This window comes from Culex pipiens, chromosome 1 (assembly GCF_016801865.2).
Source record: "Culex pipiens pallens isolate TS chromosome 1, TS_CPP_V2, whole genome shotgun sequence".
In the NCBI taxonomy this organism is placed as follows: domain Eukaryota; kingdom Metazoa; phylum Arthropoda; class Insecta; order Diptera; family Culicidae; genus Culex; species Culex pipiens.
This window is the reverse complement of record NC_068937.1, coordinates 98,392,145-98,412,016: the sequence shown is the minus strand read 5'-3', so window position 1 is coordinate 98,412,016 and position 19,872 is coordinate 98,392,145. Positions and strand designations below refer to the sequence as shown.

Below are 19,872 nucleotides of genomic sequence, written 5' to 3'. Positions count from 1 at the left end.
ACTTGGCTTTCAATTGTGGATGTAGGATATCTCAAATTTTGTCGATTTTTTTTTAATTTGTAATTGTTTTAATTGAATTAAATTCCCAAAATATTTTTTATTACGGACCATCCATAAACCACGTTGACTCTTTGGGGGGGGGGGTTTGGTGGCTGTCCACGCTTCACAAAAAAAAACTTTTTGTATGGACAATTGTCCACGAGGGGGGGGGGGGGTTTGAGATTTTAAAAAAAATGTCCACGTGGTTTGTGGATGGTCCCTTAACGATTTTTTTAAATATTTTTTAAGGGCCCAAAAAAACCATCTGTTGCGCTAGAGTTTAGAGGTGCAAAATCTTGTACCGAAAGCATAATTTTTGAAAAGAAAATCGCAAATATTCGATTTTCAAATTAAAAGTATGATACTTTTGTGAAATTTTCTGCATTTTTCAATAGAAATAATTTTGAAATTTTTGAATCAAGAGTTACTTATTGAAAGAGCTTTAACCACTTGTTTTGGACATTTTACAACTTTTTTTACACTTCAAAATGGAACAAATTGGTTTCCAAGATGTCGCAAGTGAAAAAATCAGGGCTTATTAGGTAACACTAAGAAAAACTATTTTTTCACAAAATTTTAACTTTTAGAGGCAGTATTCTCGATTTCATTGGTAAGTTTTCAAACGAGCACTTACAATGAACTCACTTTCATGAGCGATGAACTCCAAGGCATGTAAAATAACACAAAAAGGAATCAGGGAGTACGAAATAGGACGCGAATGTCAAGAAAATGAAGGAATTCGACGATAAATGGGAGAGAATTGAGCGAATAGAGACCGGAAATGGAAATTTTTCTCTCAATTCTCTCTCGTTTTGCACAAACGATGAACGTTTTGATCGAACGATGAACGTTTTGACCGAACGATGATCATTTTGCTTCGTGCGTGTTCGAAAAGATCTGAGTGAAAAAGATAATATTTTGTACCATTCATAACTCTAGCCAAAAGATTCGTCTTTCAGTCCCCTAAAATATATACACTCCGGACTCGATTATCCGAAGCCTCGATTGTCCGAAGTTTCGATTATCCGAAATTCGATTATCCGAAGGTTTGTATGGGACTTCGGATAATCAAATCACGAACAAAAATACACGTAATTTTTATTTTCTTACTTTAAACATCAAATCGAGTTCTGCGACCCCATTTAAGTCAAATTTGAATGGTTGATTGCCTGTAAAATTAAAAAAATGCATTTTTTTAAACTTTCATCATCGCCATTTTGGCCGCCATCTTGGATTTAAAAATTATTAATCACTTTAGAGTAGTTTAGGGGTGTTACTAAAGCGCAACAATTAGAAATAAGACAACGAAAAACATTTTTTTTTTTCCTGATTCGATTACCCGAAGCGAAATTTTGCCAAGGCCTTCGTATAATCGAGTCTGGACTGTACAGAGAAACGTCTTTTTACGCGGTGGCGTTACGCTGTTTATTCCGTCGATTTCTCTTAAACCAAACAATATTTTTGCAAGCTTCAAAATGCGTTTTGTAGATCCGGGACCGTGGTGTAGGGGCAAGCGTGGTTGCCTCTCACCCAGTCGGCCTGGGTTCGATCCCAGAAGGTCCCGGTGGTAAATTTTGAGACGAGATTTGTCTGATCACGTCTGATCCGTCGGACGGGGAAGTAAATGTTGGCCCCGGTCTAACCTAGAGGTTAGGTCGTTAGCTCAGTCCAGGTGTAGGAGTCGTCTCCCTGGGTCCTGTCTCGGTGGAGTCGCTGGTAGGCAGTTGGACTCACAATCCAAAGGTCGTCAGTTCGAATCCCGGGGTGGATGGAAGCTAAGGTGTAAAAAGAGGTTTGCAATTGCCTCAACAATCAAGCCTTCGGACACCTAGTTTCGAGAAGGAATCTCGCAATCGAGAACGCCAAGGCAATGCTGTAGAACGAATAATTTGATTTTTAATTTAGACTTTATTTTTTTTTTATTAAACCCAACTCAATTCACCCCTTTCTCCCCCCAAGGTTGGTTGCACTCTTGCACCTCCCGCTCGAAATGCAATGAATAGTATTATTCCTTTTGGGAGTCCCACCGGTCGGTCGGTCCCTCAAGCAACAACTCTCCATCTTGGGGACCTATCCAGCCACCACCAACATCTTGTTTGCCTCGCCGAGTGGTGCAGCAGGTGCCCCCATTGGCAGATGAATTGAAACGGAGAATATGAAACGAATGGTGGCATTAAATTTAATTTAACTTCTATTTTATTTAATTTCCACTCTCCGGAGTCCGGCCGTGACCTGTGGCACTTGCAGAGTTTGCCTTTAGGTGGGACAAAATGAAAGGTTTCCAGTTAAAGGGGAACTTTAACAACAGTACTGAAGTTAATACTAAGAAGAAGTAGACACTTTTAATAGATTGGAATCCACAGGGAAGGGCCTTACTAATGTTGAATGAAAGCACTTTGGTAATTTTGTTAATACTGATAGTTTTAATCCTTTTCCTGCTGCCATCTACTGGATTTTGAACCCAACGCCTGAAGGTATACAGTGCGCCCTGCGAACATTTCCATTCATTTCGTATGAAGCGGTAACTACCTCCGTTGCCATCAATATACACTTCGAACCGAATCAGAACCATAAATCGCGATGTGACCTCCATCACAGAAGTCTCTATCTCTCTGTTCTCTGCGGCCATACCAGTTACTGCCGCTTTTAGTAAGCTCATAAAACAAGATGTCACATACTTTCCAGGAAGCTCCAACGCTCCACGCGTTGATGTCGTTCCCGGTAAACCCTGATGAACATTGCGCGGAAAACCCCCGTCCGAAACGAATCTCATCAAGGACTGCTCTCTCTCTCTCTCTTCCTCTGTTCAGTATTGTCAGTTCCGGCGAAATGGTACGTTCCACCAACCAAGTCTCATGTAGACGAAGTTGTGAGCCGCCCACGATCGTATCGAAACGTCAGTTTCGCTTAATTAGCGTCACACATATACAGTCGGCAAGGGCGGTAGAAAGTAGAACTTTTCAGCACTGGTATTGAAAGATATTAATTTTCCATTCTGTTATTTTTGGTAGGGAAAAGTAGGCCGTTTCGTTTCTCCAGAAAGACAGGAAAAGGTTTATCTATAAAAATTAGGCAAAAAAAACTTAAGTTCAAATGTCAAGTCCATTTTTTAAAATATTTATTCAAAAAGTTTCACAAAATGCTTTATACATTTTTTTAGTTATAGTACTATAAAAATATGGAATTTTTTATTGAATTTATAAAAATACATTTTTTTCGTAATGTTTTATGTCTTTTTCCGATCTAAAGTCCCAAAATTTAAAATTTACAAAAAGTCTGAAAGTGTTCTATTTGATAAAAAATATAAAAATAACCGTTAAATAATTTATATTAAGGCTGGTACAAATTGTATTTAAAGTTTTTGTCCCCCTTCAAAGTTGGCCCAAAAAATCAGGGGGCAAAAACAATATTTTTTCAAAAAACTTTAATATTTCAATGAAAATTTAGGTGCAATCAGTTGAAATCAATTAAAAATGCATTCCCCTGCGTTTAGAACTATTTTAAGCATGTTTGGGTTGATTTAAAAATCCATTGAATTTTCGATGTTTAGTAACGCAAAATGTTTTTGCTTGCCAAAATTTTTGTTTTCGTCAAATCTTAAATTTTTGAAAACTAATAATTGCTTAACAACTGAACCAGTGTAAAATGCATTTTAAAACACTTTTTCCATGCAAATATGGCTTTTTATTCCAATATTTATTTTTTTGTTGCACTTCTAAAGAAAAAATATTTATAATATAATACTACAACTTTGTACAATATTGTTACACTCTAAAAAATAACCCTGCAAATTTAAAAAATGAAATTATAAAATAAAAAACAATTCTGAATGAAACAATGACCTTCTGGGTTTTTGCAAATTCGAAAAGTACATTAAATTTTCCATAAAATGACACGTCCCAATTTTTTTTACAGTCGAGTAACGGAAAATGGGAGGATTTTTAAAACTTTTTTAGTGTTCTTTGTTTTTCATGACAAAAATCGTTTTGTCGGAATTCTCAGTACGCCATCAAATCGCCATCAAACTAATGGTCCGATTTTCAATGTTAAAATATGAAACATTTGTGAAATTTTCCGATCTTTTCGAAAACAATATTTTCAAAATTTTCAAATCAAGACTAACATTTCAAAAAGGCCAAACATTCAATATTACGTCCTTTTAAAATGTTAGTCTTGATTTGAAAATTTTGAAAATATTGTTTTCGAAAAGATCGAAAAATTTCACAAATGTTTCAAATTTTAACATTGAAAATCGGACCATTAGTTAATGAGATATCGACATTGAAAAATGGTAGGCTGTTTGGGTGAGACTTAGAAAGCATCAATTTTCCTGTTTTTAAACCTTTGCATGGCAATATCTCAGCAACTAAGCGTCGTATCAGCAAAGTTCAAAAAAGCAAAATATAGAGAATTTTCTCAGCTTTTCAAAAATATTTTTTTCATAAGTGGGCAAACATGGGCACTAATTTTTTAAAATGAAAAACTGCGACTATTTTCAAAAAAGTTATTTAAAAATGGCTTTAATTTGAAAACGGTGCACTTTATCAAAAATTCACTAGAGTACTTTTTGATTGCAAATTTGATTTTACAACAAAAAATGAAGTTGAAAAATTTTTGCCACCAATATTTCGATTTTTTGAAAAAACCAGTATTGATTAGAAATTTCATAACTCGGTCAAAGATTTTTTGCACAACCTGGAAATATCTGAAAAGTTGACATTTTATGTCCTCTAAAACATATCAGAAAACGAAATAAAAATAAAAATAGTGTTTTATTTTTGCAAGTCAAGTTTTTGTGACAAAAATTTAAATAAAAAATTACCAAAATTTTTTTTACCGTACACCATTTTTTTCCAGTGTAGTCCGTAATCATACCTACAACTTTGCCGAAGATACCAAATCGATCAAAAAATTCCTTAAAAATATACAGATTTTTTAATTTTCATGCATCATTTTTGTATGGACAGCTGCCGGATCTGTATGGAAAATTATATGGACAAACAATGATGCAAAATGGCTTCTTTGGGCATACCGAAGGCACCAAAGTTTCAGTCGGATTTAAAAATACAAAAAAAAAATCGAATGACCGAAATCTGAGAGAACTGCTCTATAGGATTTTAACAATTTGTTCGTCGTTCCGAATTTCATTGACGGTTTTTCTCGATTTAGGAAACTGATTTTTTTTCTGTGCAGTACGGACTTCACAAGAAAAGATGTCTTAAAATAACGTTACCATCAGTAGGGTAAGAAAGAGATAAATTTCCTTCGAGATTTTCTTGATATCATTCTAGCACGTTTTCAATGCTTTTGCTGTTAGTACTTTTGAAAGAATGTTTATTCTAGCTGCATATTCTACAAATTTATTTCGATTTGAAGGATTGGTTTTTAGTCGCCGTATTGCAAATCTCTTCTGTCATCGTTAACAAACCTCCCCTAAACTTGAACTCTAATCCCAACCCATACGCAAATCCAGCTAGCAAAATAGCCTTCCACTCAGTTAGCAATCCCGATAAAACTGGCATCCCTGTGTTGCCACAATCAAAGACAAACTGCAATTACTCACCGGGTGAGCTCTGGTGGTGAAACTGGAGCTCGGCACAGCCGTCGTCATTACCGTTGGTATCGCAGCCCGCCACTCCAGCGGTCCCGCCAGAACCGGCACAGCAGTTATTCCCGGACGCCGCCGCCGTCGATAAGCTGCCACTCCCGGCTAATCCACCAATGACAGCAATGTTGTTGTTGTTGTTGGCGACCCGTTGCTGCTGCCCCAGACTTATCTGCGAGCCTGAAACCGGCGAAGTCGGTCCATTGCCATTGTGCTGCTGCTGCTGCTGCTGGAGGCCACCGGGGAAATTATTGACCGATCCGGCGTTGTCCTGGGCAACCGAGGAGGCGGCACTGCTCGAGTACTGCTGCTCTTCGCCGCTGGAGGCGCCACTGTTTGACAGCTGAGTTCCCGCGGCGGCGGGGGCCGCTACTGTGCTGGTTCCGACGTGACCACTTCCGCCTGCTACTCGGGACGGGCGGTTCTCTCGCATATAATCGCCGAAAAATATTCGTGACCTGTTGGGGGCAATGGAAAAACACAAAAGGGAAAAACGGGTCGTTAGTGATGTTTTGTTGTTGGAGTTTGGGATATTTTTGTTTTGTGTCGTTGTACCGGGAAGGGTTTTTGTTTTTTTTTTTCCTATTTTACATGTTGGAACTTTTGTTTCAATCGAAGTAATCGAAACCATTCTTCGAGGAATTTGGGTCAACGGGAATACGTTCTAGTGGCATACACAACTTTCGACATGTGTACATTCCATGATGGATATATTTTTTGCTGGAATTCATGAAGTGTTGATCAAACCGCAACAGCACGTACATTCTTTTCGACAAACCCATTTATGCTTCACAGAAAATCAATCAAAATACCTTTGATGAATCAAACCGGAAACTTTAGAGTTTTGTTCAGCGGGAATTTGGGGTAGATATCTCTTTTTTGGACCTACTATGCAAAGTAACGTGGTTCACGGATATATGAAAATATACAAAAGTGTTTAATTTCGAGCGCATCAACTGGAATTTTTAAGAACTATGACCCCAGAAGCTAGCCTAAAAATTTGAGCTCATTTGGTTAAGTTTAAGTTGCTCCAGTTTTGATCTGAAGTTAGTATTGAACTATAATCAATTTACTGTTTTCCCAAAAACCTAGTAAATTTTTCTAATCTTAGGTTTCTTATAGGTTTTAATCCGGGGAACAAATTTGTAGAACATCGCAAAGCGCTAGGACGTGATCCTGAAAAGATACAGGTTAATTTTTTAAGCATTTTTTGAACTTTGGACGAAAAAAGTAACCTCCAAAAAACATCTTGTATCTTTTCGAGATCATTTCCTAGCGCTTTGCGATGTTCTACAAAGCAATCAACTATTCAAATTTGACTAAAATGGGGTCGCCGAACTCCAATTTGATGTTAAAAGTATGGAAATATTTTTTTGTTTTGTTTTGGTCGTGATTCGATTATTCGAAGTTCCATACAAATCTTCGGATAGTCACACTTCGGATAGGGCGTCATCCATAAAGTATGTCACGCTAAAATCAGCCAAAATGTGTAACGCCACTCGTCAAAAACTGACCTGTCACTTTTTGTAGATGTGCAATTAGTGTAAACAAAGCGAAATAAACCATTTCAAGTGGTGCTGACAAGGAAATTCACAAAAAAATCCTCAACAGATTAATTTTCTCGGAGAAGTTCGGGAGCGATTATCTTTTGCGTGATTCGCGTCCTCGCTTTTTCGCGGGTGAAGAAAGTTTGCTCGCGAAAATGATTTTTTTTGCTATGCAAAATATGTTAAGCGTACATCAAAAATTCAGGAAGTCTTCATTTTCCATACATTTTTTGGCCTTTTTTGCAGGTTGCTATAACGAAACCATAACAACATTTTTACCTAGGTATTTAAAAAAGTGGGTTTTATAAAAAAAAACTGGGTATCAAAAAATTCCGTTTCCACATAGGTTGACTTGTGAATCAAGGACCAGTTCGAATGCCGATGGATTTTCCGACGACGTTATTCCGGGTTGGTAGGAAATTCCAACGAAACATCAATTCTATCGATACAAACGGTATTATATCCACTCCAAAATGTTTATTTAGCAACACTATGGTAATATATTGACATTCAGATAAATTAAAAATTTGTAAAATAAAGTTTAGATAAGATTTATATAGAATTTACAGAATAATATAAACTTTTATACTAAGTTGTCAGTTAACTTTATATTAAATCCACATTATTTTTTAAATCAGTCAAGGATGCCTATTAGGAGTTGGGACACTGGATTTATGGTGATTTGTCAACAAATAACTGTATTTGTGTTAATTTTTGAAAAGATATATTTATTATTTTTTAAATCTGAAAATATTTCAAAAAAAAATCAAACTTATAGTAAATATATGTGATTCTGTACCTTGAGGACGAATTTTCTGATTGATTTGGTGTCTTCCGCAAACTTGAAGGTTATTATTGAATATTACCGGAAAAAAATGGTACGCGGAAAAGATATCCGATTTTTTTACCTTTTGGTTAGGGTGACAATAAAAAAAATCGACATCAGGGATGCCCTCTGATTCGATTCCTTAGGCAAAAATAAGTATTTGTGCAAATTTTGAGCCAAATCGGTTAAGGTTAAGGGGTCGCAAAAATGTGTGCAGAAAAACATCGCTTCACTATTTTTTTGCCAGGCGGCGCGGGTCTCACCAAAAATTGTTTAAGTGTGAGATTCTTGAAAGAAATTTAATTTCCTACAACTTTGTCCAAGAATGCAAAACGATCCGAGTTGATCCTGATTTTTATTTTCTAATATACTTCCTACATACCCCTTAAATACTTTCAAGTATACATATAAGCTGATTTCTTTTCATCGCATTGCTCATCAGGATCAACTCGGATCTTCTAGCACTCTTCGACAAAGTTGTAGGAAATTAAATTTCCTACCAGAATCTCCCACTTGGACAATGCACAGTGGTCCAGATCGCAAAATTAAGTGGAAAATGGATTTTCCGAAAAATGGTGACGTTTTGGAGCTTTGGTGTCTTCAGAAGAGTTGTTGCAAATGGAAAAGGGCAACTTTTGGTTTGGTTCAAAATTAGGGTGGTTCACGATTAGGGTGATTTTGAAAATCTAACTTTTCAGGAATATTTTTGGGAATTTTTATGTCTTCTAAAAAGTTGTTGGGCTGGCCAATTCAAGCAACTTTGTCGAAGACACCAAAATTTTATCTCGTAATCTACGTGTTCTATGACCAAATTTATAGATATTTTTTTTCATGTAATTTTGCCCGCTGAATATGAATCTGCCCTCAGAATTGAGCCAAAATGTCAACAAATCGATTTTTGGCCATATTTTGGGTTTAAATGATAATTTTACATGGAAACCGGAATTTTACATCCTCGACGGACCCTTGGATTAAATGATAATTTTACATGGAAACCCAAAATATGGCCAAAAATCGATTTGTTGACACTTTGGCTCAATTCTGAGGGCAGATTCAGATTCAGCGGGCAAAATTACATGGAAAAACATATATTTGGACAATTTTCGAATTTCGTTAGGGTGGTCCCATATGGTTTTCCCTTGAAAATTAGACTTTTTCAAATGAAGATATCTCGAGTTTAAAGAAAAACACCCCTGAGATTTTTTCAGCGTTTGTAGTGCTAGATCTCCTCTTTCAAATGCAACCTGGTGCTTAAAATTTGGCTTGCGCCTTTTCGAGATATTTAAGTTTTAAATTTGCATCTTTTTTACCTTAAAATGGCTGTAACTTTTGACCCTTAAGTCCAAATTGACATGTCAAAAAAAGAAAATGTTCGTTTTTTAGAGTTCTAAAAGTGCTCGCAATACCACTTTTCTCTAAAAGTTAACCCTGAATTGCCACGTTCAAAAAACTGATTTTTGAAGGTTTGCTCAGATGCTTTCTATAAATTTGGTCATAGAAGGCGTAGATTACGAGATAAAATTTTGGTGTCTTCGACAAAGTTGCTTGAATTGGCCAGCCCAACAACTTTTTAGAAGACATAAAAATTCCCAAAAATATTCCTGAAAAGTTAGATTTTCAAAATCACCCTAATCGTGAACCACCCTAATTTTGAACCAAACCAAAAGTTGGCCCTTTCCATTTGCAACAACTCTTCTGGAGACACCAAAGCTCCAAAACATCACCATTTTTCGGAAAATCCATTTTCCACTTAATTTTGCGATCTGGACCACTGTGCAATGTTGGGCGAGACCTGCGCCACCATCTGCCAAAATCCTGAAGCGATGTTTTAACCCATACATTTTCGCGATTTTCCCCATATAAACTTCAACGATAAAAAGCGACCCCTTGACCTTAACCGATTTGGCTCAAAATCGGCACAGTTACTTATTATTGCCTAAAGCATCGAGCAAGGGGGTATCTCAGCAGATTTTCAATTTTTCTTGTCACCCTGATGATGGTGCAAATACTGGTTCCGGAGATAAGATTTTTTGAACAAATAATGTTTTATGAAAATGTCGAAATTTTTTTTTTTTAAATAATCATTTGACAAAACCGTTCTCGAGACATAGCCTCATTTGGGTATATATTTTCGATTTCATTTCTTACTTCAATACTTCTCGAAAAGAAAATATATATTTTTGAAAAGCTGAGAAAATTTCACAACAACAATTTTCTATTTGAGACCTTGAAAATTAAACATCGATTCGAATTCTTTGTGAGGCTTTATCCCAGAAACGAACAGTCAGATTTTCAAGGTCAGCTTATCAACAATATTTTTTCAAAGTTGGCGTTCCTTCATAATTTTTTTTTAAATGTTTGAATTTATGTGATAGCTACTTTTAATCCAAAACTAACTTAATCCACCTATATGGTTGGAGCCTTCCTCACTCATTACCAACAATGCACAGTGGGCGAAATGGAACCCAAAATCGGACTTAATTGAACGCGGCTGGTTCCCTGGTATGAAAAATAGTGTTTCTTATGTAAAAAAATCCGGGGAATCGATTGGTGATGGTTTTATCCACCGCACGAAACGGCAAAGGGTCCATTTTGCCCCAGTTTTCCATTTTTTTACATTTTTTCTTGAAAATCGGTCTGTATTTAGAGCGGAGACTTTAGGCGGCCATCCAAAATGCACTTAACTTATGTGAAAATGTCCCAGGAACCCAGTAAAAATAACCACTTGCACCGCAAAAATCATCTAGGGTCCATTTAACCACAATTCCGCTATAAAAGCATTTTTGGCCGTTTTCAAATGTTAGGTCAGATTTTAAAAATCTGAAAATATTTTTATCGTAAAGATCAGACAATTTCACATAAGAATGACGATTTGCACTTGATAGTTTAACACATTTATGTTGATAAAAATAAAAATTATGTAAAAGGCAGTTTATTCTGCGTTTGGGAAAATAGGCCCAAAACTGATTCTTCAATCTTTATATTTAGTTTAATTTCTACATCAACATAAATGTGTCAAACAATTAAGTGCAAATCGTCATTCTTGTGTAAAATTGTCTGATCTTTACGATAAAAATATTTTCAGATTTTTAAAATCTGACCTAACATTTGAAAACGGCCAAAAATGCTTTTATAGCGGAATTGGGGTTAAATGGACCCTAGATGATTTTTGCGGTGCAAGTGATTATTTTTACTGGATTCCTGAGACATTTTCACATAAGTTAAGTGCATTTTGGATGGCCGCATAAAGCCTCCGCTCTAAATACAGACCAATCGGTCGGAAAAAATGTAAAAAAATGGGGAATTGGGGCAAAATGGACCCTTTGCCGTTTCGTGCGGTGGATGAAACCATCACCAATCGATTCCTCGGATTTTTTTACATAAGAAACACTATTTTTCATACCAGGGAACGCGCCGCTTTCAATTAAGTCCGATTTTGGTTTCCATTTCGCCCACTGTGCAATGGCTGTACACAAATTTCATCTATTTTTTAGATCCGGAATAAAAAAGTACATAAACATCACTTAAGTGGCCATATCTCAAGACAGGGTTGCCAGATCTTCAATGTTTTGGACTCGTTGGAAAGGTCTTTCGATAACCTAACCAACGATCGGTCGAATGGTGGATCCGGACATAGTTTACATCCAATTAAGTGAGATCCGGCTTCCAAAAAGTACATAAATATCACTTAAGTGGCCATATCTCGAGACAGGGTTGCCAGATCTTCAATGTTTTGTACTCGTTGGAAAGGTCTTTTGATAATCTAACCAACGATGGGTCGGATGATGGAAATGATGATGGACCTGGACATAGTTTACATACATTTAAGTGAGATCCGGATATATGTAAAAACCCATTGTTATACATAACTTTTGAACTACTTATCGAAACTTCAATCTGTATAAAACTCGATCTATTGGACCCAAAACCAAGTCGAATGCAACAGGTTTGGGTCAAATCGGTTCAGCCAGTGCCGAGAAACATGAGCTAGTTTGTTGGTCACATTAATACATACACACACACATACACACAGACATTTGTTCAGTTTTCGATTCTGAGTCGATATGTATAGCATGCTAAGGAAAATTTGATGCTTTTTGAGGGAAAACCGATGATTCCGGAGACATCGGATGTTTTGCCGATGCGCCAGGTCTAGGGACAACGAATCCATATGCTCTCTTCGGGAAAAGTGTTCTCCGGACCATTCCCCATAGGCCTGACCATACCAGAAGTTGGCGCGTTAGTTTCCCAGATCTGTAGGAGCGCTTGAACAAAAAGTTCAAATTTCCGATAGTAATTCCCATGTAAACTTTAACCCTGATGCGCGCAGCCAGTTTACAACCAAATGAGCTGATATTTGGCATGAGAGCCCCTATGGGCATGCCCTACAAGGGGAACCATACTAAAACTTGATCGGAGAACTTTTTGAAAAACGTACCCACCCTAATATGTATACATGAAGGTGGGTCTACGACGTTTTTAAACAAAGTTCATTTTTAGAGCAGGATTGTAGCCTTACCTCAGTGAGGAAGGCAAAACGATGCACTTTATCCAAAATTCGGTGAAGTACTTTTTCAATTGCAAATTTAATTAAGCACCAAAAAAATTAATTTTGAAATTTTGTAACCTTCTTTTCAGTAAAAAAAAACTTTTTTTCAAAAATTCGTGCCTTTGGAACGAAATATTGCGCCATCAAGCACTTTGGCTCAAAATAATACTTATTTAAGGAATCCAACTTTTAGTGAAAAAAGTTAAATAAAGGAATGGGTCAAAACACAGATTTTCATTTATTTCCGTAAACATTTTGAATGACCAGCCCGCAAAATTGTATGGAGACTTGTATGGAAAAACGAATGATGCAAAATTGTTTCTTTTGACAGTTAGGCAAAGTTTCATAAAAAATCGTGAAATAAGTTTTGGAAATCGAAAGAACTACTCATTTTACAATCCTCTAGGATGGATAATCAGAATTAATAATTAAAAGACAAATAAAGGAATTCAAAAAGCAAAATAAAAATATTCATATTTTCCCTCAGAATCTTCCATTTTATAACAAATAATTCGATGAATAGATTGCAATTTCGCGATCAAATCCATTTGTGATCCCATTGTTTGCGAGCATTGGAATTAAATTGAATTTTCCACGTACCGTTTTGTGTGTTAATTGAAAGTGCACACAGTAGATATCGAGTCCGGTGGTGACAGGTGTGCATTTAAATCAAATCAATATTTGCCTACCCATTTGCAAACGTGCGTTTGTCAATGATCGAATGGATGCGTGGGCAAATTAATCTCCATTGATGGGATTTAAAACAAAAAACAAAAAAGTGTGTGTTTAAAAGCAAACACTTCTGTGAATATGACAAATGAAACGTTTGATTGGTGGGTGCAGTTATTAATTGTATTCAGCATCGAACAAGAATGTGTATGGATTGATTCGAATCCGTTAATATTTCTGGATATTCCATCCATTTTTTACCTTCAGATCAGGTTGAATAGAGAAAACATTCCCAGAAAAGCATTCAGTTCAACTCAGGCCGTTTCTGTTGAATTTAAATTTGAGCTACAGTTCAGATGCAGGCCAACGTATTATCAGCAATTCAACATAATCTGATAAATAAACTTCAAAAGCATGTATCCAACTGTTGGAAAGGCTTTATACAGCAACAAAAGAGATGGGATCGGAACTCATTTTGTTTGCTCGAATAATGGGATTCTCTATGACCAAAAATACATTTTCCATCATTGGATTTTCAACATTACGAAATATTTTTTTTCTGTTCAATTTTTTTTTCATTTTTTTGTTCTGTTTGTTCTGTTTGTTCTGTTTGCTCTGTTTGTTCTGTTTTTTAGCTGTTTGACGATCAGTGTAAAATTACGATTTTTTTTTATGTTAATGATAATTGTCTCTCCAATCACTCTACCGACTGCAATTAAACGTTAAATGTCGCTGCCCTTGCCCCCAATTAAAACGTATAATTCCATCCATACTCACTGGTAATCCGGTGGAACCTGGGGAGAGTACTTCCTTCGGTGGTGATAGGGAACATTTCCAACCGGCATTGGCACCCGGTCCGCGAACACTCAAACTACGCCCCAAACTCCTCCTCCTACTCCCCCCCTTTTAACTCTTCCTCCTTCTCTTTTGCTCTTCCTGTTGCTACTCTTCCGTTCACCAAGTATCCACCAAATCGCAGCAATTAAACGATTCGAAATTCGATTTCACCATCCCCAACTCCACGGCCAATTTCCGGGCCTTCCTGAGCCTGGCCACCACCACCGCGAACCACACTAAAAGCTCATTTTAATTGTTTTCACTGAATTTTTCATGTATTTTCCCCCCACGAATCCGATTCGCCGCCGCCGTCGATTTCAAATCCGATTAGTTGGCCGTTTCCGGTCCGACGGAGACGCGGTCACCGGGGCGGAACATTTGCATCGATCAAATCAAATCACGAACCGCTCCACGTGACACAATCTCTGCAGTAGTGTGCTGCGACCTCCAACCGACTAAACAAAAATATTTACGCTTTAGATTTATTTAAATTGAGCTACCCCTCGCCGCGAGGGGTCGTCCAACGCGACCGAGCTGGCAACCCTGCCCACTTCTACCTTTGATCTAGCTTTAATTAACATAACTCATTTACGCGCCGTTATTATTATTCACTTTTTGACCTCCAACCACTCTCGTTGGCACGTGTCTCGAGGTCCCCCCCCCCCCCCCTCTCCTATAACACCTCTCTCTCTCCGGTGGAAGTAAACGAACCCCTGCGGGATTCTTCCAAGAATCGGAAAGCAATTACAAAACTTGTACCCCGACGGCAGGCAGGCGAGGCTGGCAGGACTGGCAACAGTGACGCGAATCTTTGAAAAGGCAGAAAGGTGCCCGGAATACAATGAGCTGCGAATTTTCACGATTTTTTTTTCGAAAAGCTGGCAGCACTGATTTTTTTCTAAATTTTGGTGAAACATGTACAGAGAACACCCCCCAAAAAAAACTTTCATGTGAACTTTGGAGAATTACTTTGGTGTCTGATGGGTGTGGGAGAGGTGAGTAGACCCCTTAACCACAGGGAACAAACAAGATTCGTGGCGGTTAAACTTTTTGATATAAACGCCGCCGCCGTCGAGAGGCGGCTTATTTATGTAGGACTGTACTTTCTTGGAGTGACTTCTTGATCCGGGAGTGTCAAATATAAATGGCTGGCGGCCGTTGTCGGTGAGTCTTTTAGAGGGCCTTGCGATTTACTTTGAGATTTGTTCTGGAGAGTTTAATGACAGTTGCAGAAAGTGATAAATTTTGGACGTGGTCAAGGAGAGAGCATTAGTGGAAATAAATCCATTCCCATCACTCTAAGCGGTGGTGTCTGAATGATGCTCGATGATCCGGGGTGTTCCTTGAAATTTACTAAAACCAAGGACACTAATCAGTAGAGCAGCTTTTTGAGAACATAACTGTTTAATGTGTCTTTTACCAAAAGTTTTTTTTCTATTTCCTTTACCAGCATTTTACAAAAATATTTTTAAAGTCTTTTCCCGTCTGACGAGAATGCTCTGTTGCCAACGCAATTTCTATTGCTGGCCTACATTTTTTCTTTCAGCACACTTTTGTGGATTAAACTAATAAAAAGTTGCATTTCCAGAGGAAGTTTCCTGGCATAACCCTTACACGCGCTGCTGGAGGAGCCTTTGTTCTTTATTTCTAGAGTTTTTTTTAAAGGTCCTATAAGCTATTGCCTTTCATATGTTAATTGGACCTATTAAAAAAAAATGTTTTGGGCCAAGTTTTTCTATTTCTGCTCATAATTTTGAATAAAAGATAACAACACAACAATAACACTTAAAAAACTATAAGAAATATATATTTATTTTTAATAAAAGCTGAGAGGAAAATTAACAATCTTTGTTTGAAAACCATATTTTATTATACCAACACCCAAAGTTAAAGAACGAGGGGATAGTCCTCACGAAAAGAAACGTGAGGAAAGTACTATTTTGCGAGAGTATAGACCTCTCGCGTGTTCATTCGTTCATTGAAACAGTTCATCCTATTGAGTGGCTTATATGGACAAATGACCGCCACTTATTCACCGAACCATGGTGGCCCATACGGCAAAGGCACGGTTCAATATGCCGAAGGTCTTGGGTTCGAGTCTCGGTACCGGTACTTTTTTTTTTGACAGATGAACTTTTTTAAAAAATGAACCCATGAGTAAAGTGCTCTCGGTAATTTCGGGATTTATCCTCTCCGTCCGCACACAGTACCATTTTACTACCGAATCGTGCTCTTTATCCTCTCGTTTGCCGATGCCCAGTTCTGGGTGTAAACTAAATATTTCTATGGAAGTTTTTTACTAAGCTGGAGAATTTTGTATGATAATGAAAACATACACCCAAACGGCGGTCGCATGATTGTGATGCATGGCAGCATGAAAGTATATCAGAATCTGCATGAAAACTGTCCTCATGCATTTTTTGCGATATAGGGGTATGACATTTTTGCCCGTTACCGACAATTATCGACATTACCGACGGCTTTTTGGTTGTATTTCACAAAAAAAACCCTTATCAGAACGAGGATTGAACCACCAACTTCTTGGTTATTGATCCGACACGCTACCACCGCGCCATGGACGCTTGATGAATTGTGAGATACAGAGCACCAACATATCCTTTTTTCTGGAGTGTTGCTCGGAGGCGCACTAGCATTATATGTGTTGGTGAGAACTGCAGATCGCTGAAATGTTTACACGCGGGCAAAAATGATCTACGGGCTTGCTGCAAAAAATGTTATAAAATGTGACATTTTCTGCAGCAAATCCACTGTTGCAGATTTTGAGATATATTTTTCCTTTGGGTGTAGAAAAAATAAAGATTTTTAATTTCCAAATACGTAGTTGAATTCAATAGAAGGTTATGTGTGGTGAGTCACCCAAAACCTCTTATACGCAAATGGACCGACGTTTTACTTCCCCATCCGATAGAAGACCAGGAGGATAAGGCGGGAATCGAACCCGCGCCCCATGGCAACTTAAGGATCGGCAGTCGAAGCCACTAACCACCGCGCCACGAGGCCCTCGATCTTTGGTGGTATTAATTTAGAATATATTTGACTCAATTATTTTTTTTACTTTTTAAACATTTAGAGTTTTTAAGTCAAAAAAGCACCTCCGTGTAAGCACGAGAGCAAGCAGCAGTCAAGTGCTCAGTGCTCCATCGTTTTTTCGAAATTTTTCGCCGTAATTTACCGTGATTACCCGCGAGTTTGCTCCTGCAGCATGCCAAAGGCCGGCCGTGGCCGTGGCAGTTCGAATGCGGCCTCGAAAAACCCACGAAGTTCGTCTACCGGCCGTGTGCAAAAAGGTAAACGAACCAACGCCGTGTCGACCGCCATCGCGCAGGGGAGCGTGAGCGCAGAAGGCATCGACAAAAAGTTACTACATCCCGGATATGTTCCGAGATCACCAGTGCGAACCCGTTCAGGTACTTCCGGTGCCACGACCAACACGTCAACATCCGCCAACATTCCCATCAGGAACGAGTTCCAGATGCTGAGCGACGACGAAGAAAACAACAACACCGACGGTAGCAGCACTACCGACGACGACGAATACGATGGACGTGCACGGAAGAAAGTGCCGAACAATTCCCCAAAGGAACGTAGACCACCTCCAATTTTTGTTTTGGACGCGTTGGCGGACGATATTGACGAGTTGCTGGAAGGCCTCGGATATTGTCTGAAAATCGGTAAGTCGTCAGTGCAAGTCTACACATTTGACAACAAGAACTTCGACCTGGTTGTGGAGAAATTGAAGAATAAAAACTTCAAGTTCTACACATTCGACCCCGTGCAGAAGACAGCCGTTAAGGTCGTCTTGCAGGGGTACCAAGACCGCCCGATCTCCGACCTCAAGAAGGACCTCTCGGGTGCTGGAATAACGCCGCGTGACATAAAAGTCCTCTCGCGGAAGACAACAGTCACAGGTACACACACACTGTACCTGTTGTACTTCGACCGCGGCACCGTCAAGATTCAAGACCTGCGACGAACTAAGGCGTTGGACGGGTTTTGGGTAAACTGGCGGTTCTACTCAAAGAACCCGTCGGACGCTGCACAATGCCACCGTTGCCAGAAATTCGGCCACGGCTCGCGGAACTGCAACCTCCCGCCCCGCTGTGTGAAGTGCGGTGAAACACACCTCTCTGAGGTGTGTGCACTGCCGTGCAAGGCGGACCTGGGGGACAAGGCAGCGCAAACCAAGGCGCGCATTAAGTGCGCCAACTGTGGAGGTAACCATACCAGCAACTACCGTGGATGCAGTGCATGAAAAAATTACCTCGAGGAGCAGGAAAAGAGGAAGAAGAAAGCAGCAGCGTCCCACCCTCCTCAGCGAAGTACGAGCGTAACCGTGCCGGCTGCTGGGCAGCGTACGGTTCACGCGGACAACTCAGCATTCCCCCCTGGCTGGGGGCGATCGTTTGCCAGCGTGGTTGCTGCCGGTAGCGGCAATGCGGCCCAGCAAGAAGTCACCGGGGAAGATCTCTTCACCCTGCCAGAGTTCTTTGCTCTCGCGGGGGAGATGATGTCGAGGTTTCGGACCTGCCGTAACAAGGTGGAGCAATTTCTAGCCCTTGGGGAGCTGATGATCAAGCACATCTACAAAGGATAAAATACTGTGATATAGTTATAAGCTTTTTCTCTTTCTTTCCCCTTTCCTTTGCAATTTAAGCAAGTTTTTTTTTTAATTTTTCTTGCTCTTGTTAGTGCCATAGTTATAGAAATAATTGTTCCAAAATGGATTATGATGCAACACACAGCTGAAAGGAACTCCAAAACTCTGTTATGAATTGCAAAAGAACTGATTGTATCTTGATTATTAACCAATAAAACCGAATTGAATTGAAAAAGTCAAAAAAGCTAAGGGGTTTCCTCTGTTTGTAGGACCTTTAAAAAAAACTAACTTAATCCACCTATGTGGTTGGAGCCTTCCTCACTCATTACTAGAGCTGGAACTTCGGATTTCCGGATAATTTGCAGCATTGATAATTCTATTAGAAAATGATCTAACTCATACATGTCAGCTTTTTTTCACGACTGTGGGGCAACATTAAGACGAAACAAAATAATTTTACCGGAATTCAAATGACCTTTAATTTTGTATCACATGATTTATGGTCGAATACTTTTATCCGAAAAACTATCCGATCCGTTATATTTGTATTCTTAAATCTTTTTTGGGTTTCTCAATAATTTTTATCCAAATAATTTTCAGTTCTGATAAGATTTTCGTACATCTCTTTTGATTTGGTTCGATTGAAAAGATGATATCTGATTTTATATAGAAACAATTGTAAATTATCCGGTTATCCAAAGTCCCAGCTCTACTCATTACCAACAATGGCTGTACACAAATTCCGGAATAAAAAAGTACATAAATATCACTTAAGTGGCCATATCTCGAGACAGGGTTACCAGATCACCAATGTTTTGGGCTCGTTGGAAAGGTCTTTTGATAACCTAACCAACGATGGGTTGGATGATTGACCCGGACATAGTTTACATACATTTAAGTGAGATCCGGATTTATGTGAAAACACATTTTTATACATAACTTTTGAACTACTTATCGAAACTTCAATCTGTATAAAACTCGATCTATGGGACCCAAAACCAAGTCGAATGCAACAGGTTCGGGTCAAATCGGTTCAGCCAGTGCCGAGAAACATGAGCTAGTTTGTTGGTCACATACATACATACACACACACATACACACAGACATTTGTTCAGTTTTCGATTCTGAGTCGATATGTATACATGAAGGTGGGTCTACGACGTTTTTAAACAAAGTTCATTT

General features: G+C 38.6%; 1 protein-coding gene across 3 annotated transcripts in view; it reads right to left on the bottom strand.

The window, feature by feature from the left end:
- LOC120425560 (FERM domain-containing protein 8) overlaps positions 1 to 19,872 on the bottom strand; it is a 151,561-nt gene that overhangs the window by 117,932 nt on the left and 13,757 nt on the right. For 2 of the 3 annotated variants that reach the window (XM_039590119.2, XM_039590118.2), the window contains exons 2-3: positions 14,013 to 14,527; positions 5,603 to 6,102 (exon numbers count right to left, since the gene is read on the bottom strand). In XM_039590119.2, coding sequence (XP_039446053.1) covers positions 5,603 to 6,102; positions 14,013 to 14,080 — 568 coding nt within the window. In that variant the 5' untranslated portion in view covers positions 14,081 to 14,527. The remainder of the gene's footprint in view (positions 1 to 5,602; positions 6,103 to 14,012; positions 14,528 to 19,872) is intronic. The other variant, XM_039590120.2, reaches the window with a different exon arrangement.